The 23950-nt window shown below is 36.3% G+C and overlaps 1 protein-coding gene across 5 annotated transcripts in view; it reads right to left on the reverse strand.

Moving 5' to 3' along the window:
- Positions 1-2158: 2158 nt before the first annotated feature.
- The window catches only part of DICER1 (dicer 1, ribonuclease III), a 54624-nt gene continuing 32832 nt past the window's right edge, over positions 2159-23950 (reverse strand). For all 5 annotated transcript variants that reach the window (XM_014061091.2, XM_087726010.1, XM_014061090.2 and 2 more), the window contains 12 exons: positions 22919-23132; positions 22282-22435; positions 18804-18986; positions 17912-18017; positions 17637-17812; positions 16291-17068; positions 14565-14720; positions 9090-9963; positions 8691-8959; positions 7951-8113; positions 7791-7866; positions 2159-6923 (listed from right to left, as the gene is read on the reverse strand). In XM_014061091.2, coding sequence (XP_013916566.1) covers positions 6758-6923; positions 7791-7866; positions 7951-8113; positions 8691-8959; positions 9090-9963; positions 14565-14720; positions 16291-17068; positions 17637-17812; positions 17912-18017; positions 18804-18986; positions 22282-22435; positions 22919-23132 — 3315 coding nt within the window. In that variant the 3' untranslated portion in view covers positions 2159-6757. The remainder of the gene's footprint in view (positions 6924-7790; positions 7867-7950; positions 8114-8690; positions 8960-9089; positions 9964-14564; positions 14721-16290; positions 17069-17636; positions 17813-17911; positions 18018-18803; positions 18987-22281; positions 22436-22918; positions 23133-23950) is intronic.

Below are 23950 nucleotides of genomic sequence, written 5' to 3' on the forward strand. Positions count from 1 at the left end.
AATCAGACCAAACCTGGTCTAGGCAAGGAGACTAAAAGTTATTTGCATTCCTTCTGTCATAAAAAATCATATCCCCTTACCCCGAGACTTTCGTTTCTTTATTAAACACAGCCACAAGAGTATTTCAGGTCTGGCAATGTGAACACAGGAAACCTTAGTCTCTATAGCTCAGTATAACAACTTAGAACCGATTCCACTAAAATGTCCCAGCTGAGTGTATCTGGGCACTCAATCAAGAAACACATATTACTTTTAAATAAGATTAGCCTTTCTATTTTGCTGCTTAAGTTAAAACTTTTCATGTCATTCTCTGGCTTTGAATAAACTTCATTCTCTCTCTCTCTCTGTATTTGTGATCTACAAATACTTAGCCAAAAATTAAAAACCTTAGACTCAAGGTGTCTTAACAAACATTGCCAAATGGCAGGACAGGTTGCATGGTGACAGTCAAGTGCTATTAGTTAAGATTAATTTCTTGGGTTTCTCTGGGTTTGCAATTACATTGGAACAGTTTAAGTGCCCTTTTTTACAATGGCAGAAGTAGCCTCTTTTAGGCAAGGACTTAAATGAACTTTTCCCCTGCCTACTTTCTTTTTCGTTAAGTGTTTACAACTTAAAAAAAAAAAAAAAGAACATTGTATTCTTCTGGACCTTCTCATGATCAAACCAGGGCAGGAGAGGAATTCGTTTTTTGAGTCCATGTCTGATAACTTATAGAACACATTATTTCGACATCTTATGTGTTTGTAATTCTTAAGAGCTAGTCACTTTGATTTGCTTTTCTACCAATGTTCTATATTTTGGAGATGAAAATAGACACATTCTGATGCTTTTATTTTCCTAACAAGAATCATTAGCTAACTCTCTACCATCCCCATGTACAAATCTATGACAAAGGCTTTATTTCGACCACTTTTGTGATGTGATTTATTACGCAATTATTTCTGCCATTCATTTAGAACAGGGCAGAGATGGGTTTCTGCCGCTTCAGCCTGGATCGGAGAAACCGGTAGTGGCAGTGGTGGGAGGCTCCCCTCACCTATCCGGATGCATCTGTGCATGCAAAGCATTGCGGGCGTGCACAAGTGACCAATAATAAAAAAAATGGAAACCCACCACTGGAACAGGGGTGTCAAACTTGATTTCATTGAGGGACGCATCAAAGTTGTGTTTGACCTCAGAGGACCGGTCTGGGTGTGGCCAGAGTGGCCTCAATGCCACTCGTCAGGGGCACCTGTAGTGGCCTGAGTGTTCTGCCAGCAAAGACAGGCTCCCGAGCTTAATTTTCGGCTGCGATGGCCTCCTGCAACCCTCTGCCAGAGAAAACAGAGCTCGGGAGAGCCGCGTGTGGCTGTTGCGATCTCCATTTTCACTGGCAGAAGCACTGCTGGCTGGTCCTTTGCTGTTTTCAGGGCAGACCCGTGGACCAGATCTAAGCACTTCACAGGCTGGATCCGGTCCCCGGGCCTGGAGTTTGATACCCCTGATTTAGAAGCTGTTTTATTTTTTTAAGGTCAAAGATCCAGAAGCCTGTTTTGTGAAACTATTAAATTACACCTCACAGCATCCCTCATCATGGTTGGCTGAGGTTGCTGGGAATTGTTCATCAATATCTGGAGGACTGCAAGTTTTCCTAACTTTAGGATAAAGAAAACTTTTAATAAGAGGCTACAGTAATAACAGAGTTGGAAGGATATTAGAGGTCTTTTAGTCCAACCCTTTGCTCAAACAAAGGTTTATGAAGAATTATCAGCTTGATCACCCTGCTTCCAAATCAAGTTAGTTATTAGCAGAAAAATTCTGGGGTAAAATTAGGCTTAAGAACTTTGCTAGCTCAGGGTGAAGTCTCATCTGTTCCAGGACTGCCGGTTAATTTATCTTTATTCTTAGAATTCTATTCCTAAAATATCAGTTTCTGATAAGATAGATAAAAGTGTCTCATGGAGAAGATTTTTGTTAGTGAACTATCTGTCCTATATTCTGATTATGATTTAGGAAGACAAAGATTTCATATGCTATTTATTGTTCAAATGTATGTGTGAAATCAGAAACTTATTTGTACATGCTAGGCTCTTGAAGTAAAGGCAGTATGTTTAATGAACAATAATCCAATTTGATATACTCATTGCTGTGTTAAATACAGAAAAAAACACAAGAATGAACAGAACATAACTTTATTGGGGATAGATTCAGCTACAATTTTACAAAAAAAAAATATTAAAGGTAACTGTGATCCATAAGGTGCAGACTGCAAATTCCTGCAGCATGATTACAGTATGAATGAATTACATTTTATGTCCCTTAAGACAGCTGCAGCATGTGATGGGAATCTTTTATTGTCCATAAAATTATGTTATTCATTCTACTTGATTTTAACCATTTTCAAGTCAAACTGTTAACAGTTTAAAAGCCTGCAATTTTCAACTTTTTTCCAACTTCTATTTCTCTATATAACTTCCTTTTGTAGTAAACCAATTACATGAATGACATCAGTTTAAACAGTCTATGGTTATCCAAATTATAAAACACAAACAAGTAGAGAGAACCTATAAGCAGACTTGGAGACAAACAGATATATGTAGAATTATTCTTCAAATACATTGTGGCTACTGTTTTGTATTCTATACTGACCCCCTGGAGATCTGTTATCAGACTTCTGCTGGTGAATGCTGTTAGGTTTCAGTTATGTTTAATAGTTGTAAATTATACATTTTTGAATAAAAAATATATAATTTTCAAATCTTTCTTTACTGAACATGAAATTTGCCATCAGTATGATTGATTCAACTTTGATCAACCTTGTGTTTATTAGTCACATGCAACTAATTCTACTATGTTTATGAAAAATATAGAAGAATAGTACATGGCTTTAGTATAGTCAAACAACTTCCAATTTGAAAAGGCCTTTACTATTAATTTATACCCTTTGTGGCTATATGTGGGTCTATTTAGAACAGAACCAAGAGTTACACTGAGAAGAACTTTTATAAAAAGTTGCCAGATCCTTTCACATCCAAAATGAAGGAGAAATGTTAAGTAACAATCTTGTAGACAAGGAAATTTACATCAAGGGGAGTAAATCAAAGTTAAATTTAACATTTAACCGTTTTATCAAAAATAAAAATGTGGTACAAGAAATAAGAAAAATAAGTGATATAAAGGGAAGCATTTAGCAAGATTCTGTTCATGCAAAGGTACTCCTCTCAACTCCTTTCTGTTGCAGCCTCCTGTATCCACCGAAATATATACTCCTATGGAGATTAGACACTTCCAAAAACTATGGCATAAAGCATCACTAGCTGCAACTGAAAGAAATGTTATAAAATGCAGGAGCTCATACTTGAGGCAGTATCTTCTAATCATACAAAGGGCTCTATGGAAATTTTTCACTAGTCAGTCATTTAAATGAAACAAATATACTAACATGCCATAGGAAACCAACAGCCAATGGCCTTTTTCATTTGTGCAAGTTAACTGACATACTGCAAACACTCTAGTGGTCTTATTCAAATTCAGTAAACCAAAACAGCAACAAGCCCCAAACCACATTTTCTGTTTAAAGGGTATTTCTCCTTAAAATGAGGTAAAGCATGGTACCAAGTGCAATGATTACTTGTGCTACCCGAACAGAATAGCACAAAACAAAGCCATAATAAAAATTAAAAAATGCAGCATAGTTAAGAGGACCGTAAGCAAGACAATTTAACATATAGGCAAAAATCTGAAAATACATTTATGCCATTTAACCCCTGTTGTCTACATGACGAATCTGTGTTATACAATTTGAAGACAGGTTTGCAACATCCCTTTCATCTCATGCTTGCGGTGTATAAAAAAATATCGGTCCTAATTTTCAAATTTAGGTTTCAAAAATACCCCCCAAATACCCAATTGCATTTTCTAGAAAAGGAAACAGTTGTACAAGATCAAAATTTTGTGTATGGGTTGTGTGTTACATTTGTATGTTCTAATAATTGAACTAAATGACAGAGACATTGCAGTACTGTACACAGACACGCACAAGCAGCAGGACCCAGATTTATAATTGGTCTCTACTCAGTAATTTCAATTACATGGCTTGTTGCATTGTAGAGGCACTGAATAGCTTTAGATTAGGGAATTTAATTACCACACTCTTCAATTGCCATCATGTAATAGTCTTTGAAATTATTCAAGTATGAAATATGTTTATTGAATATATTTGGATTGTATTTTGGGTATGGCATTTTACAAAACAGCAAAAGTTTATATATGTGATTGGGATAACACATTTTTTTTTTTTAAAAACTGTATTAATATTTTAAAATACTAATGTGGAAAAAACCAGGAAAAAAGTCCCTGGAAAAAACCATTTTAGTAACAATTATTTACTAGTGTTATGATTACTTTGAGCCAGAATGGTGAATTTAACCATATTTATTCTAAAATCATCTTTACAGTATTATTGTTCCATAAATAGATCTTATATCACCCCCTTCACTGAAAGGGGAAATATGATGTATGAATATGGATATAACCAACTAGAGAGTCAGAGGCTGTGGGAGAATTAAATCTTGTTTCAATGCCATAGCATATATCCATAATCCAAAATACAGTCTCAGTCTCTTTCTCTCAATCTATGGAGAAGGCGGGGGGAGGAAGGGAGGGAAAGGGAGAGGGAGAGAGAGAGATTTTAAATTCTTTTTGAACAAAATCAATGGTAAACCATTCATTCTGAAATGAAGAACAAGCTGAAAAAAACCTTCTTCATCTGTTTGAAATGGTTGCGCTGAAAAATACTAAAACCTGTATGAACTCCCATGCATTTTATTCTCTTTGAATTAAGCTGCACACAAATATAATTTTGATTATTATGAATTTAAACAAGGTATCTGCCACTTAAAATTAAATCCTGAAATTTAACTTATTTTTCTCTCTCACTAAGTTATGATTCTATTCTTCACAAAGATAAGCCAAATGTTTTTCCTCTTTACGGTGTGGAAAGGGGTATATGTGTCTTTAAACGTGTAGAATAGGATAATCTGTAATTTAGCACTTAAAATAGTGTCAAGAGTAAACCACCGTGCTGGAAAACATTAAAAACTTTGCTCAGTTCTCTCAAACTTCAAGCTTAATTAACAGGGGTAAAATTGCAGCAAACCTCTATTGATATTGGTGGGAGTGCAAGATGACCCACAGCTTTTTATAAAGGTAAATTAAGAGGTATTATAGTTACAGTGCAAAAATTAAAATTTCAAGCATAATACATACACATAGCACCAAAAACAAACAAACAAAAAACGATGCATGCAAAAAAGGAGAAAAAAGACATAAAAAGAACAAAGAACTGAGGTATTTAAGTGAAGGGTGCCTACAAATGTATAAAGAAATTGAGGCATAGCCTAACAATGTACGATTTCATATCAACTTAAACAACAATAATAAGCTAGTCACTCTACATTAAAGAACCTAAGTCACAGATGTATCAAAAGTATGGCAGTTTCTCTCACACAACAACTTCCATGGCATTTTAACAGCACAGCTTTGGTAGGTGAAATATGCATGCAACTCTGAAACGTACAGTAAGAATTATGTGGAAATTGCTTTTAAAGGTGTAAAGGTGCTCTATTTGTTAAATAGGTATCCAATAAAAAAACTGCAGCATATTTTAGGTGCGATATGTCAAAGGTTCTTATTTCTTTTTTTAAAAAGCAACAGTTCACACTGTGCAATTATCATTACTAAGTTCCAGTAAACCATGGCAGTAATCCACCAAGAAAATCTCCTGCATAAGCCCCTTGAAATGAAAGGAAGTTCTACAAGAGTAATGGACACTGTTCAGTCTAGACTCTTGGTTTTTTAACAATGTAAATTAAGAGGAAACATTTCCTTTGCAATATCAAATAAACTCTGTACTAATAATTTCTTTTGAAATGTTAAAAATAACCTCACTACGTTTATATGAATACAATTCTATTACTTGCATAATAAGTTAAGTCACAGCTAAACTAACAAGTACTGTAAATACATAGATTTATCATTGCAAAATGCATTCTAAAAGTGGAGGGAATATAATACAGTTTGTTCCAAAGAGATTAAAAAAAAACTGAGAGTTTTCTAATTTTGAGGGTGTATGTATTTTTAAGGCAAGAACCTTTAATGCAAAATTATGTGGCATCAATTTAAAATTCTATTGAATGCAAGACATTTCAATTAAAAACCTGTCCCTAACAAATAAGTGCAATAATGATTGGGAATGCCATCTTAATGCAAAGATGACATGGAAAGAACAAGGACAATACTGGCACACTTATGTTTACACCATATTATCCATTACAGTTTATAACTGCTTTGTGACTGGCACTAGTGCACAGATTATAAGGAATTTCAAGAGATATCCATATTTCTAGAGAGAAGTAGAGATACAGATATTTATCTCACAAGAGACATGACTCCCTGGCTTTAAGCTAAGCAAAGCAAACCTGTACTTTAGTGGAAAAGTAAACCAAAGGACTTGACAATTGTTTTGAACATTTGCTAAATATTAAAGCACTCTTGTGATTAAACAAAGCAGAAGTGAGGAAAGAAGACAAGATTGTGTTTGCGCAAAAAAAACCCTATAACTACAATTAGTTCCAAAATTATGTGTACATGTTAATGTTGTTAACTACTTTATCACAAAACTTTTAATTGCTGTCTTCAGTTTTTTCCTCTCATCACACACACATATATATATATTTTAATTTTTCTTTATGGTATATTTGTTTTTTAAGATGTCTCAGCTATTCGGAACCTGAGCTTGATTTGCTTTGAGGCTTCGTAGAGCTCTTCTTGCTGCTGCTGATTTGGCAATCCGATAGCTTCTTCCAACACCTTTGAATTTCCCCTTTCCTACAACTTCCACTGTTACTCTAACCTTTCCATCATAAGTTCTTTCGGCAGGACTACATGAGTAGAAATTAGAACAAAAACAAAAAGTCAAATTACAATGAAAATAGTGAACATGAAATTAATTCCAAAGAATAGCAGTAGTAACCCCACAGTAGTTAAAATATTCTCTTGAGTTGAACTCAACTCCTGGTAAATACAGATATATCTATTTACGGTAGTCTTCTTGGCAATAATATAACCAAAGCAGATGATCTGGCAGAGCTCGAAGACAGAGTCAAACATGTCATTGGTTTGGAGTTGCTATGTTCCTACAAGAGACCAAAGACCACCCCTCCCATCCTGATGAATTCTGTTCACTTTTATCTAGTACTAATTTGCCTCGACCATTAGTAGATCAGAGTCTTGTGTATAAGTAGCATGTAATTTAGAAGGACAGATCCTGAAGAGGAAACTCAAATAATTTGGCCACCTAATGAGAAGGAAGGACTCACTCGAGAAGAGCCTAATGCTGGGAACGATTGAGGGCAAAAGAAGAAGGGGACGACAGACAATGAGGTAGCTGGATGGAGTCACTGAAGCAGTCGGCATGAGCTTAAATGGACTCCAGGACAGGAAGGCCTGGAGGAATGTTGTCCATGGGGTCGCGATGGGTCGGATACGATTTCGCAACTAACAACAACAAAATAAACTTTGGACTTTCAACTTAACTTCTGTTTCTGGTTATTTACGCCTGACAATAACCAAGTAAAATCATGGATCTTATATGTAATTGTTAATTAGTTATACATGTCAATTGGTATCTGATACATAAGAAAAAAGAACTCTATTACTCCCCTTCCACCCATCCACCCCCTTTCTCTCAAAGTCAGCATAAAATTATTATATGGGTTTATATAGATATGGAAAATGGGAATTCTTACCTAAATTTGGCTGTTTCTGGCTCCATTTCTAACAGCTCTCTTACTGGCGAACGGGGTACATTTGCAGAGAATTTTTCTATAATAAAATATATAGAAAATTGTAATCTTCTTGATCAAAATAATAAACGGAACCTTTTTTTTCTGAAAACAATTACATTACCTATTAATGGCCTCATCATTGGATAGTACACTTGCCAAACCATTTCCAGAGACATTTCACTATCCATGTAAATTGCACCAGCAAGGGACTCAAATATATCTCCCATAGCCTTTGGTACTTCTATATCTTCTTCTTTTTCCTCATCTTCTTCAGACCTTCGGAGCTAAAAATCATCAGAAAGAGTTCACCAATAAATGCCATTGCAAAGTTTATATTAAAAACACAAGTGGATGGTGTCCCAGTTGGTTTGACTGTGATGAAACTAGTTTACTTGGCTACTTGCACAGAACTAGGAAGTTCTGTGCTTTGGCAGTGGCACTATCAGCATCATTACTAAGAATGCTGCTAGGTGAGAGACGATAAGACAGGAAGCAGCAGCAGTGGAGAAGGAAAGCAAAATTTTTAGAGAATTTGCCTTCTTCTCATGGGTATAATCCAAGCCTCAGAGTTGCTCTCTCCTTGTAAAAAGAGTAGCTCAATTTTCTGTTGCCTGGGAAGTGAAATTTCTGTTTTATTTTTCGCAAGGGGTTATATGTAGCCATATGCATGCAAGTGAGAGATTATCTGTTTTTATGATCTGTGGATTTGTGTATGTATGATTTATTTGAACACTTATTCATGTAATTTGTAAATATATATTGAATTACAGAAGGTTGTTGCTATTTTTCATATCCTATGCATGAATTCATATATTTTAAATGATACTCAATATCAAAATTACTAGCATTTTTGCTACTAACCTCAGAATCCATTCCCTGCATTTCATTCTTTTCCATTTGAAACTGTACAAAATCATCGATAACATGAAACAGCTCAGGAGAAACTGCTTTGAAATATTTATGGTAGTCATATTTTACAGCCAGTGAGGCAAAGATGGTGTTGTTAACGAGAGCCGATCTCAGGTCTGTTAGGACTCCTGGTGAGTGCTGTCGTGGGTCTTCGTAAAGGTGCTTAGTTATGAGGTAGTCCAAAATTGCATCTCCCAGAAATTCTAACCGCTGGTAACAATCTTGATAAATAAGGATTGAGGGATAAGAGAGAATTATATTACAATACAATACAATTAACACCTCTTTCAAATAATTTCCATTCCTTCAAGTACACAAGCTTAGAGAAAAGGAAATATTTATGTGACTCACCAGTAATGGTGTTGTAATGATAGGAGGCATGAGTAAATGCCTGAAGTAGATAAGCCTTGTTCTTAAAACTGTAGTTAATCTTTTTCTCAAAGTTTTCAAAGCCTGATATAAGATGATTTAAAGTTGTCTCAGCATCTGGATGATCAAACATACATCTTGGAGGAATCTTTAAACAGCCATATACCAAGTCTTTATAGCGAGAAGATTCTTGATTAGCTAAAGAGGCAGAAATGCAGTTTGCTGAAGAATGCTTCTGTTGGCTATTAAAATGGTCTCTGTAAGAGTACAGAACATTGTCCCACTCAGTTTTTTTAATAACTGGAAGCACTTTCAGACCCAATGAACAGAGGAAAAGCTGGGCAGCTCTTTCCCCACAGCTGGTCAGATAACATCCCAAAAGGGCTTCTACACAGTCTGCAATGCTTTTGTCAGCAATGCACTGTTCTGTATGCAAATCATATGAGATAGATTGTTTTCCAGCATCAATACCACAGTTTTCCTCTGATGGATTCCAGAAACCAACAACAAAATCATCCTCTTCAACAGCTTTGCTAGGATCTAAGTAGCACATTGCATCCCATGAGCTATAGTCAAAATCATCAAAATCTGATGAAAATTGAACATTACTCAAAGATGATTTTTTGGGTGCTTTCCATTCATAACTGCTATCAGCAGGTGAAAATGGAGAGAGTGATATTTTCTTCACAAATGCTCCAGAACCCATTAACATATTGTCAATAAATTTGATATGCTCCTGATCATATTCCAAAAAGTCATCTTCAAACTCAGTTTCTTCCTTGGGTGCTCGCCACATTAAGTCATCGTCATCATCATCATAATCATGTTTTCCATTAGACAGTAGGCCTTCTTTTGTCTAAAAGTAGGGGAAAAGAGTAAAACTTCATGTTAAAAATTTTGCAATTTTGTAGCTTCATGTAAAATAGCTGTAGATGAAATTTAAATGCATTAAATGTGTTGTCAATCAATAGAAATATTCTTGGGCAGAAGTTCTGATTCCTCTTAGAAGGTAGATCTTGAAACTAACATTCCTACCACATAGTCTTTGCTGCATGGTTTGATGTTAAGTTCCATAATTTCATCCATGTTTCTAAATACATCTATTGGTAAAATAACCTGGTTATTTTGATTTGGGAATCATTAGGATATAGACTATGCTCATTTTTGTCTCATTTCTAACGCCCAACTTTGGGGAAGAAATAAAAACTCTCAACTGATGACAACTTTAGCTGGATGAAAATAGAGACAAGAAAAAAAGTACTATACAGGTAGTCCTCGACTTACAACCACAATTTTAGCCCAAAATTTATGTTACTAAGTGAGAAATTTGTTAAGTGAGTTTTGCCTCATTTTACGACCTTTCTTGTCACATTTAAGTGAATCACTGCAACTGTGAAATTAGTAACACTGTTGTTAAGTGAATCAACTTTCCTATTGATTTTGTTTGACAGAAGGTCAGAAAAGGGGATCACATGACCCTGGGACACTGAAACTTTCATAAACATGAGTCAGCTGTCAAGCATCCGAATATAAATCACATGACTACGGGGATGCTGCAATTGTCTAAGTGTGAAAAATGGTCAGAAGTCACTTGTCTCAGTGCTGTTGTAACTTCAAATGGCCACTAAATGAACTGTTATAAGTCGCGGACTACCTGTATATCAAAACATCTAATCACTGAACTGGATTCCTATAAGTTGTTTAGACTCCATAAATTTATAAGATGGCAACCTTTTCAGATACCATCACAAGATCCCAGAAGGAGATATGGGTACAAAATGAATAAATAAAAATGGTTAAAACATTTGAGATTTCTATGATCTCATGCAAAAATATTCCATCAGACTTTGACAATTCAAATGTTTTAAGGGTTAACTAAGTTGTTTTCAATATACTTGATTATCTACAGACACAAAAAGGGCACAGTTTATGTGGTCTATGGTGCAATCTACCTAAAGGAGGTCAAAAAATGGTATGAGGGCAATAGTAACAAACTCCACATCCATGATTTGGAAATTTACATAAAAAGACCAGTTTGTTTTTGCTGTGTGGTATGTGATGAATGGTATCTGATAGAAATTGAAATTACCTCCAAAAGAAACCAACTGTCCTGTTGGGTTTTTTTTCTGTATTTTTTCTCCCACCACAATAAAGGAAATTTTATATATCATCCACAATAAAAAATGAGGAATTCAGAGGATATAACATACATTTTTTTTGTCCTTTTCCTAACCAGCTTTGAAAAGTCTTAGCTTGCAATCCAGTCCTATCCTGTACCAGATAAGACCTGATCTGTTCAGCTGGAGGCTCTATCAATGCATTTATGGTTACAACTCTGTTCCTATAAAGCTCCACTGTCATTTTCCAACCACAATTTTATGTAATGAAAACTTCTGAGAAAGCTGAAAATTTACAATTCTTAAATATACTACAGCTAGTTAACACTATGAATTTGTGATTTTAGATTCCCCCCCCTCTAAAATAAAGTACAATAGTCATGACAAAGCAGTCATTGATTTGTCTAATTCCCTTTTAACGCCATCCATTACTACAGTCTGAGGAAGCATTTCTTTTATACAACCACAAGTCTTCTATGATTCAACTTAATTGGAATTTTTTCTACTTTAGACTAATAAAAATTAAGTCCTTTTAATTTTAACTAAAAATCCTTGAATACAACCTCACAGAAGAAATGGTTAATAATTTTGATTATCTTTATTCACCTTTTTCAGCTGTACAGTATCAATTATGTAGTGTGGTAACCAAAATTGTTCACAAGTACGGACCACAATACACATTGTCTAGAAATGTTGAAATATCAGCAGCGTGACTTTCTATTCTTTCCAAAATTATTACCTTGTCATATGCTAAATAAATAACCAGAAACATAAAAGTGCATAATTTTGCACATTTACATTGTTCATATGAAGGCATTCATTCAGTTAAAAAAATTCTGGATTTCTATACTTTTTACTGAACTTGAATAATTAGGCATCGGCAGCTAACTTTGTCTTTTAAATTGACTTAATATTAATTATTTTTTAAAAAATTGATCAGAATTTTTGATTGGGGTATTCTGCTGCTTTCAAAATTTTATTGTAGGGTAATTATCCATTGATGCTTTCAGGATAGTCAATAATGCTGCTAGCAAATTCATTTTTAATTACTTCTCTTTTTTGTATAAATTTAGGCAATCCTTTAAATATTTTATGGTACAATAGTATTACATTGCAATATTTTTATTGTGCCCTCTAGTGGTTTTGTAGTCAAAATATGAATCTTAGAAAATGGATAAGCACAAAAAAATCCCTACTAATCAATCTCATCACTTTTTCATGGACAAATACTAATTATAAACTAAGACCACTGTGGACCTCTGTTGTAATTATTACAGATAAATTCAAGGGAAAGTAAGTACAACAGTATCATTTGGTTTTATTCTACCCAATAAAGCTTTTTAGCAAACAATATACTTTATTATACCGTAACTAATTCATAGTAATATAAGAATCCAGAACTTGGTCTAAAATAATCTGCATCAAAGAGTTATAAACAAGCATTTTAAGATTCCATTACATTTATTTTTACAACAAATATTCAAAGTTGTGATTTTAGGAATTCAGATTCTGTAAGGCAATATAATAACCTGTGGTTAAATAGTAAACTATCAGAAAACTTTGTCAAGATCTGTTTCTATTCTGGAATAGTAAAAACAGAATCCTTATTACAATAACACTGAAATACTTTTCTTAAATTAGAGCTTCAGCTGTAAACTCAGGAATTTGGGACTGGATATTAAAGAACATTAGGACAAAAAGGACATCTGATTCCAATACTATCAAATATACTAAGTTTTCTTGCTATGCATCTGGATGTTCTATAGCAAAGGAAATACTACATGTAAAATTTGCATAAATATAATACAGAATGAAATAATCTCCAAGAAAAAGCATTTTGTCACAAAACAAAACAAAAAGATACTGAGAAGAAAGCTAAAAATTAGCGTAATAAAAGCCAATCTGTATTTCTTATGCTAACTCTGACCTTTGTTTTTTGGGACACTTTATCGGTGAAACTGAAGAGCCAGGAAAGATGATAAAATAAGGAGTCATAAATTCCTTTTTACATTTTTATATAAGAAGATTGATAGAAACAAAAATTGTTACACAAGACACTGCACTGATATCAAGAGTATAATTTTTATATGTATAAATCCATCTCAGAAATAACTGAATGAAAACACATACATGAAAAATAATGGTTAAGAAGTCTGACATAATTCAGAAGATATTACTTTAGGTTATCTGCTCATAAATATTTTTGAAACATTATGGATGAACAATTAAACATAATGGTTAGGAAAAAAATAAATTATGCTGAAGACATTTAAGCTACCAGTATCTAAAATGAACTGCTCAGATTTTTTTTTATTTGCATATGGTTCAGACAGATGTGTGTTTTTTCTTCAGGTACTTATAAAGCAAAATTGATTGTGTGAATATTGTGCCATGTTCAACTAGTTCTGCAATATATTTTGTCCTATGGCCTTTAGTGTTATCTTTTATAAACACTTTTATTCATTTATGACCCCAAAAACAGAGTATGTCCTCAAGGAAGTTTGTATTCAACACAGAAGGAAATAAACAAAAATCTCTGTAGACCCAATAATTATTTGGCTAACAGTTGAAAGCTGGGGATGTAAATAATTTTTTTCATAATGTTCTTTGAGATTATACAAACACTAAACATTATTTATAATTCATCTGTAATATAAGATGGGGTGAATAGGGTAGAGATAAATTTCCAGCAGTGTTTCAGCTGTAATTGGCAATCTTAAGTTTAAAAGGCAAGGAACTTAGGCACTGTCTAAGGGGGGATGCGGGGCTTATCTTAAAATAAGATTCATATTCTTTCAGGTGAATAAGGTTTAACACACATTTATAATTCTTGCATGAAGCAAATATTTGAAAATACTACATTCAAGTTGAGTTATTTCTGAAGAGAATATCTGCATTTTCATATAGTGTTACACAGAAATTAATGGTTATGAGACGAGAAGGCTCCTAATTTCTGATTGAACTCTCTTTCAAAAACAGAACCACAATATGACTTTCACTAAAAACTAAATAGGCACAGCTTACACACCTTCCATACTGAATTATTAATTCCATTACGCTTACAGGTAGGAGGAGGAAACTTTTTTATCTTTTCAAGATAGGGCAAAGGAATTTTTCCCCACAACTATTTTTGCTTATTTCCATTTTATTATTTAAAACATTTTCTTTCATAAACCTTCCAATATAATATTTCATCCTACTTTTATTACAGAGGCTGTTTTAAGAGAAATAAAAAAGTAGCAGGCAATATTTTATGGAAGACTGGTTATGTAAGGGCCTTTTTGTTTCACTTGCAACAACACATTTGTAACCGAGACATGTAGTATATCAAAAGACTTACCATTTCATCTTTTCCCCATTTGTCTGCATTACTCTTGTCTTGGTTTACTATGTAACCAGGAGGAAGCCAGTTCACAGGAGGATCAAATATAGACACTACCATGCGACTAGGAAGCCCTTTCTTTTTTCCAAGACGATACAGGTTACAATTGCTGACCTTTGAGGCGGGGAAAAGTTTATCATAAACAAAATATTCAAAAATTCAAAGTGTGCATTTACAAAGGTAGATAGTGAAATCTGCCTGTTAAATTTGTATCTTTTGGAAACACAGCTGAAATCCATCAGATAAGCTCAATACAGGTAGCCCTCACTTAAGTACCCTAATTAGGGCTGGAATTTCTGGGGCTAAGTGAAGCAGTTGTTCGATGAAACATCTCATGACGACACCACTTAGCAACAGTAGTTCTGGTAGTTCCAGTTGCAGTTATTACAACCACACCATCATTAGGTGAGAATCTCATGCTTCTCCTGCTCTGTGTAAACTCCGAGCTTTATCCTGCTGCCTCCTCCCCAACTGGGTCCAGCAAGCTCCCTCCAGCATATGAAGCTCTGCCATCCTGCTACGCTCACGTCTACTTCAATTCGCCCCACCCGCTGATCTTGCCATCTCTGCCCTTTGGCCAACCGTGCCACTGCAGCCTACCCTGCTGATCTTCACCATCTTCCTCCTGCCACTGATGAGGCATGCCTGGCTGAGACAGGTACTAGTCATTTGAGATGCCTTCACAAGGTCTTGCAAAGCTCATGCCTCTTTAATGTCTCATAAGGTCTCACACCTCTGGGGCATTTCCTGTGCAGTGGGAAGCAGAAGAAGGCAAGAGTCTACTGGGACGGCAAAATGCAGGTCAACAGGAATGGCACACTGCAGGATGATTAAAGGGGTAGAGATGAAGGAAAGATAGGTGGATGGGAGGAATTGCACTCTGAAATTATAGATATGGACAGGAGCCAAGCATTCGAATTTTGATCATGTGACCATGGGGCATTGCAATGGATGTAACTTCAAGGACTAGCCATAACTACCATTTATTTAGCACCACAATAGCTTTGTTGTAATTTTGGACATTGAACTAATGGTCATTAAGTGAGGAGCACCTGTACATTATAATATCACCATTTCTAAAGTGACAAAAAGGCAAATAAAGCTATTCTTCCGTTACATTACTTCTGCAATCACATACATCAGAGCACAGACAAAAGTCAGCACAGGTAATTCTCACTTTCTGATCACAGTTGGGATGGGCAACTCCTTCACTAAGTGATGTGGGCATTAAGTGAAACTTCATACGACTGCACGAGAGTTATGCCATGTCTGCTGCAATTATTAAACAAATCACTATAGTTTGTTAAGCTCAACAACTTGTGACTGTGACTTGCAACTTCCTGCTAGCTTGCCCATTGACACTGCTTGTTAGAAATAGCTGTGAAGATCGCATATGACAATCCCATGACAGTAAGATGTGATCAGCACAATGTGTGCCGGTAATAAAGCAACTTAATCACAAACATGCAGTTAAAAGAACACCGTGATAGTCACAAATTCAAGGATTGGTTGTAACTCTATTTTTCCAGCATTGTTGTAATTTTCAGTGGTCAGTAAACAAGGCAACAGGCAGTGGGAGCTATGTGTACATACCCCAACAGCACTGTTACATGTCACTGGATTTGCTAGTTTGTACATAAACCCAAACTCACACAGAGTTGAAAACAATGGATACACTACTCACTTTTTTGCTTCTCATATATGACAGGCGTCCCTCATGAGCATCAGGGTAAGTGCAAAACAAGTATGTAGTGATGGCGTGTTTTAAAAATGAATCACCAAGCATTTCAAGCCGTTCCAGATTAAATCCATCACTAGCATTTGAAAGAGTCAATGCCTGAAGAATGAGACCAGGGTTTGGACCAAGGGTTCTTGAGGAATAACCACTGGAAGAGCTTGTTACAGAATCCATGCTTTCTTCTGAAGGCTTGCAACCTTCTGAAGCACTGGTGGTCACTGCCATTTTGGGACAATCATCTGAGGTAGATTTGTTAGCATTTCCATCAAGATATTTATTACTCAGAGTACATTCATTGCTGAACTTGAGCTGGTTCTCATTGTTGTATAAATTTTGAATAGGATACGAGGTAGTTGATTGTACAGGGATTTCTTGCCTGCAGTAATTTAGCTGATTTTCTTGGCAAATCTCTCTGTCAGATATATCACAATTGCCGTTGGCCAGTTTTTTATTGTAAGAAACACCGTTAGTTGTTGCCAGTTCTACTGAGACATCCTTTTGGAGTTTGTTAGGTGACTCTATCAATGCTCTGTAGTTCACAGACATTTGGTCATGCTTATCTGCGGAGGAGGCTTTAATAGCACCTTGATGTGCAGCATTTTCAGGGACTATAATTGCACTGTGCTTAAAATAATTTTCATTCTCTTCTAGAGAGGAATTAGGAGCAGAGATGAAGGATTTGCTGTCAATAGATTTTTTCCATCCAAAGTCCAGGTTAGGATATCTGAAAAATATATTATGTACTTTAAAAATGTCTAATTTTGTCTAACAAGCACAGAAGGCTTAGTCTATAATGCTGATACTTGATTTTCAACATATCTCTCTCCAATGGTACCATAACTATATTGCTTTGCAAACTGCTTTTAGACCTCATAAAATCCAAATCAGTTTTAACAACTGTTTTATATATGCCATCCTGCTTTTCAGTGAATTCTGGATGTTATCCATAATATTAGCAACAACTATAAACAAAATGAACTTTCAAAAAAGTAATAAACAAAGAATATTCTATCACTGTTCTGCAATATTTATATAGGTATAAATATAAAAATGTGTACTGTGAAAAGTTATCTGTTGTCATCCAAGTTAATATTGGCAAGTAAATCATTAGACCATTTTAGTTCTTGGAAAATATACTAGTAAAATGTAAACATCACTTTTCTGTAAGCTGAAAAACAAAAAGTTCTGATGGGGCATTTATGGAACCACAGAGAAACTATGTGAAAACATGTTAAATTGGCCTAGCTCCAGATTACTGTTCCTACGTAATTAAACTATAATGTATTTAATACCTGAAATCCATAGGAAGTGACTTGACTCCTACACCAGCATCAATAGCTGTTTGAGATCTGAGTTCCTCAGCTGTCAAAAGGCAGTGAAGACGATAAAGGATACTAGGGAGACAAACTGCTTTTCTCCACAGCGATGCTGGAATAGGATGTATAGCGCAGAGTTCTGGAACCAAAATCTTTAATAGAAAACAAGACAAAGCTCCATTTTAAAATCTTACAAATTTTAGAGTAGCAATGTGCTACTGAGCCCTCTAAAATAGAAAATATACTATTACCTGCTTATTTTGCAAACTTTCCCACTTGGCTTTCCGTTTCTCTGCACTGCTTAATGGAAGAGCTTTCCCCTTTTGATTCAAATGCCGAGGTGTCAAAAGATTAAGTCTAGAACAAAATGAACAGGCTTCTTTAAAAGGCTTACTATAATGTTTCAAATTCCATCTTGAAAGATGGAAACAAGAAAAAAAATTGATTTACAAGATTTAGTAGTAGGGATGTGATTTGTCCCTCATAGGCCTTTTTTGCTTCTTTTGAATTTTGTCCATGTATATCATAAGCTGAAAAATATGGAGACTTTTCTGTAGGGAAAAAAAATATAGCCACATAATTGATCCCCTCCCCTCCCCCCCCCCCGAGTCATTGAATTGTGCAGCAATTCTATTCAGGAGGAGATGAGAAAAAGTAAATAGAGGAGTCATCTTATTTAGGTGGGGAAACCTAATTGCAACCTCATTTGACTTTACCTAACTTTTATTTTAATGCTATTTTAATATTTTCTGCTTATTATGCTCCCCAAAAGAAGATAGTATAAACATGTTTCTGTTTAGGGACTATGAAGGAAGGGCATGACATCCCCTCCCCAATAAGTTTTTAATCTTCGTTGATAAAATAGGTTTGATATCAGAACAACCTATATATAGTATATATTGTTCCATGACATAGGTAAAAGGCCTTTGGGAGAGGGAATGTCTCTTTTTCTCTCTTCATATATAGAGCAGATCTGAAAAATCCTCAAGAAAATACATTGGTACAGGACTGTTCCCTAAACACATTTCTTTTTGAAAAAAGTAACATTAAATGTGTCTAAAATCACCATCTATATGGAAACCTGATGCCATATGTTTATAAATCACAAGGAAAAAATGTTTAAATTCTGATAGTTGACTTTACCTTGAAGATGTGTGGTCCACATCCAGCAATGGCTGGTTGAGATTGGTCAGATCAAGGTTGTATTTTGTTTTATAATATTCAGCAAATGTTTCATATTCTGGTGAAGGAAATTTGCTCAATGGTGTAAGATCTGTGTAGACATCAGCAACATAGAATCGATGAGGCTGGTCAAAATTTCGATACCTGGATAGAAAAGATATTTTGATGCCAATGTCAATCACTGTGCCAATAAATTTTCTACCATTTCCAGATGTTGGATTTAATTACAAACCATCTGAAATAAAATGGGGCGTTGGTTCTTACCTGATACGCCCCTTCACCAATCCACCAATCTAGAGAGAGAAGGACCTCTGGAGTCAACCTGACTGTTGCTAGGAAACAGCTGCTGTTGGTCTTTTGGAATGGCAGCAAAAACCATTGGAGGCAACGGCTGTGAAGCCGCGCCCAAGGAACGATGGAGAAACAAGAGACCATCTTCCCCAGCAGTTGAGACAGCTGGAGAAGGGGGGCTGCCGCTTCCTTCGTACCTCTAAGGCTAATTCCCTGAGGCTGAGCTGTCTCTCCTGAGACAGGAAGATTTTCCCTTGGCCGGAGTCGATGAGAGCCCCCAAGTGGAGTAGATGAGAGGTGGGGGTCAGGTGGCTTTTCTCCTGATTGATGGAGAACACCACCTCTTGAAGTACCTGCAAGGTGTCTTGTAGATCCCGCATGGCCTGGGTGCATGACCTGGACAACAGGAGGATGTTGTCCAGTTAACAAAAGATCCGAATGGGTCTGGCACGGAGGTGAGCTGCTACGACTGACAGGATATTGGTGAAGACCCTTGGGGCTAATGATAGCCTGAAGGGAAAGGCGCGATACTGGAAGTGACGGCTAGCATAGATGAATCGGAGAAATCGTCTGTGTTGCTTGTGAATGGGTACATGGAGGTAAGCCTCTGTAAGGTCCATTAAGGTTAGGAGATCGTGTCTGTGCATACTCTTCAGAATTGACGAGAGAGTGCATTTTGAACTTCCTATACCTGAACCAATTCAAGAATTTGAGATCGAGGATTGCTCTCCAGCCCCCCAAAAACTTTGGCACGATAAAGAGACGAGAGTAGAACCCTTGTCCCACCTGGCCTGGAGGCACAGGCTGAATGGCCCAAATGAGGATCAGGTGATGGATGGCCTGCTCCAGGAAGAGCCTCTTTTGAGGATCCCTGGAAATGGGGCAAGGGACAAAGTGGTTTGGAGGGCAAATCCAAGAGAAGGCCGAATCTGATTGTGGCCCTGACTCACGCGTCATTGGTGATATTGTCCCAACGATCTGCAAAGGTCGACAGCGACCCCCTATGGGGAGATCTTTCAGGCAGTCACTTCTGCCTCTTGAAGGATCAGTTGGTATTGTCCCTGAACAACTTTCTGGGGTGGAATCGTGGCTGTTTCTTCCTGACCTGTTATTAAAGGAGGGGCCCTGTATGGGAGGAGCCTGACGCTGTGGATGGGAGTTGGAGGAACCCCCATCCTGACCTCAAAAGGGCTGTCTGTGATAAAAGGATTGGCTTCGGCCCTCCTGCTTCTTAGTGGCCGGCTGCAAGACCTTCCACTTATTTTTGAACACCACCAAAAGGGGGTCCAATGGGGCTCCAAAGCGAAGGGATAAAGAATAGGGAGAGGAGGCAAGTCTCCACTTGGCCCGGGCTTCCGCCTGCCACTGTTTTAGCCAAAGCAGACGATGGGTGGAAATGGAGGATGCTATGGCCTTGGACACAAACCTAGCCCCGTCCAAGGAAGCATCTGCTGTGTATTCTAGGGCCACTTTTATTTTGTTAATGTCCCTGGGAGCCCTGGAATCCCTGGCTGTGAGCCTAGCCTGGAGTTGCCTCAGCCATAAGAAAGCAGAGTAACTAAAGAAGGAGGCAGAGGTACCCGTCCTAATGGACCAAGCCGAGGCCTGGTGACTCTTGACTAGCGTTTGCTCTATTCTCTTGTCCTCGGGACGAAGAGCCTCCTCACGAGCTGCTGAGGCCAATTATAGGTAAGCCGACAGAAGGTACCTCCAAGGCCTTGGTGAGTTCTGGTCCCACATTATACAGGTGCTTATCCAAGGTATTGGGGAGAGGACCTGTACCTGGTGATGCCCACTGGTTCTGAACCATGTCTATGAATAGTCTGGGTGACGGAATCACCTCCTTTTTGACCTTAAGCTGGATGAAGAGGTCCGCCTTGTCTTTCATTCTCTCCTTTTTTAAGGCCAGAAGAATTGCTGGTATTCCTTCTCCTAAAGCTCCTCTAAAAAAGTGCCCTCTACAGGAGGAGGCGGGAGAATCACGTGCCTCATTTAGTCTATCTTTATGATCACTCGAGCAGAGTTAAGCAAGTGTTAAAAGCCGAAAAATTCCTTATGTAGATGAGGCACGTGATTCTCTTACCTCCTCCTGTAGAGGGCGGTTTTTAGAGGCTTTTTTTAAACAGTTAAGCAGAGTCATCCATTGGGGACTCTGGCAGTAGCTAACCCAGCCTGACCTCAGCAGCTCTTCCCATAGCCTCGGGCTGGTTGAGAGACTTAGCTTTAAAGATTCCTTCCAATTTAGATGAAATTTAGAACAAAATCCAATTAAATACGGTTTAAATAACTTTTAAAGTTGAGGAGAAAGCAGTTAGCACAAACAGTTCGATTGAACTGAGTCTAGAAAAGCGGGAGGACATTCCCCCGAGGAGATGACATCACTTTGGTAGACTCAGTTCTATTGGTTACTGACTGAGTTAACCCATGCATGACCACTGTCTCCACCAACGTTGGAGAATATAATTTTATTTTCAAAATAATTACTGACAAAAACAATGAACTATATTTTTCAGTAAGATTTTCCACAAGATGTTCCCAGATATTAAACTACAATACAGTATCCCCTTTCTTTCAATAGGTATTCTTTAGTAGAACAAAATTAACTGCATTGTTTTTTTGATCTTTGCTACTGCAACTTTATTGAAATAAGGAGGAAAATTTTCCAAAGGAGGAAGCATTCTATGTTTAAGCAGGTAAATGTAAAACAATATATTTTATTACTATGCCATTTTTAATTCAGAAATTCCATAGGTTTTTTTTACGTTATGTTTTAAATAAGGTTTAAGGAAGGTTGACTCAGCCTTCCATCCTTCCGAGGTGGGTGAAATGAGGACCCAGACTGTGGGGGCAATATGCTGACTCTGTAAACCGCTTAGAGAAGGCTGAAAGCCCTATGAAGTGGTATATAAGTCTAACTGCTATTGCTATTTGGATCAAAAAAAGTTTTTTAATACTCTATTACTTGGGATAACTTTTTTTTTTTTACTTAGGACATAGAATCTTTTCAAAAAATCTAGAATCCAACTCCTGTAAGTCAGACTTGATCACTATAGGATGTTATAATGTTTGCATTAAACTGTTAAAAGCTGAAAAAATACTACTTTTAAATATAGACAGATATTTGTTTCAATTTTCAGAAAATACTCACCTTGGAATGATAACTGCATCCTGGTAATCCTCCAATTTAAAAATGAATGGTGTTTCTTTTGTATATTGGGTACTGGGAATGCCAGTACGAGCTTCCGATTTCTCAATATTTTCCATAAATTTAAAATCAATGTCCAAAGTGCTGGAGCCATCAACTTAAAAACAAAATATTTTATTTGAATTTCAAAACTGAAAATATTTTCAGATTCTTAGCACATATTTTTAAATGGCAAACAGTCCCCAATAATTTTTGTCAGAATCAATTTCGTAGCACCATAGGGCTTTTGGTGGTAATCAATATTTCAGAAGAACAGTAGTCAACCTGAAATACTGTTCCAACGGCTAATGCTTATATAATATAGTACTTTTCAAGATTCTGCTTTTACAAGTAATATTCAAAATCTAAAACAACTAAAAGGCAAAACCCGTTTATTTGTTAAATTTTTATGGGTGTGTTGCAAATCGGTTTTATTTTCTGCAAAATAATCTAACATAAAGGATTGTTGAAGGATGTTAAACAATTTAAAGGCTATTAAACAATTCCTCAATTCATGGGAAGGCGTGTATGCAAATGGACACTTAAATATCCCATCAACTGTATGAACTTTAATTAATAAATAAAACAGCACTTTTCTCACCAACATTAAGAGGTAGAACACAATAGGCTGAATCAGCATCAGTGGGTCTGAATTCTAGTGCAGGTTTTTCAAGTCGAAGAATGTGAGAGAATATATATTGGTGAAGTCGTGTGATTAACTCAAGCATTTGTAACGACAAAGTGAAACTTGATTTCTTTAACTCAATAGATATAGTCACTTCTCCTGAGCGGGTATATACAGGAAAATGAGGAATCTAGATAAACAAACAAACCAACCAAAGTAAATGTAAGACAGTTACAAGGCATTGGCTAAAATTTGTGTCCCTTGTTAATAACCAAAATACATCTAATATTCAAACCAGTATAAGGGTATATATATTTACAGACATTCAATTATAGTTTGCAAACACACAAACAAACCCATATTAATGTCAGGTTAAAACTGAAAACTGTCAGGAAAATGTAGTAAATTCATTCAAGAACCACAAATGGTGGCCACACAGGAGCTAATATTATAATCTAAATATTTGTGCAAATACAAGTCCATGTATTTTTATACAGTTTTCTTGTAAGAATGTCACAATTAACTATAACCTTTACATTTTTTGTTTTTCTTAGAAAGGCAACTCTTGATGCAAATGATTAAAGAGCATATGTGGTTTATACATAACTAAGCATAAATATTTATTAGTATCCTTTATAGTCCATTCCAATCCTAACCTATTCTGGGAGGAATACAAGAACAACAATGTAAAAACGAAAGAAACCTCAATTTTATCAGAGGTGCCCAAATAAACCAAGGGCTGATGGCGCTTTAGAAATTATGCTTGCTTTGGAAGATAAGCAGGAACCAGAAAGAACATAATGGTGGCATACATTAGTGACTTGAAATATTAATCTAGATTTATTGTATTTTTTGGAGTATAAGACACATCTTTTTCCCTCAAAAAAGAGATTGAAAATCTGGGTGCTTCTTATACACTGAATACATTTTTTGCCTCCTGAAACCCTGCCCCCTTAACCAAAATGGCTGTGCATAGCTTGTAGGAGGCTTTCAGAGAGCTCCTAGGGG

The sequence above is a fragment of the Thamnophis sirtalis genome, unplaced genomic scaffold (assembly GCF_051295495.1).
Source record: "Thamnophis sirtalis isolate CommonGarterSnake01/CBP01778 unplaced genomic scaffold, rThaSir2_p1.2 scaffold_1, whole genome shotgun sequence".
NCBI classification, from domain to species: domain Eukaryota; kingdom Metazoa; phylum Chordata; class Lepidosauria; order Squamata; family Natricidae; genus Thamnophis; species Thamnophis sirtalis.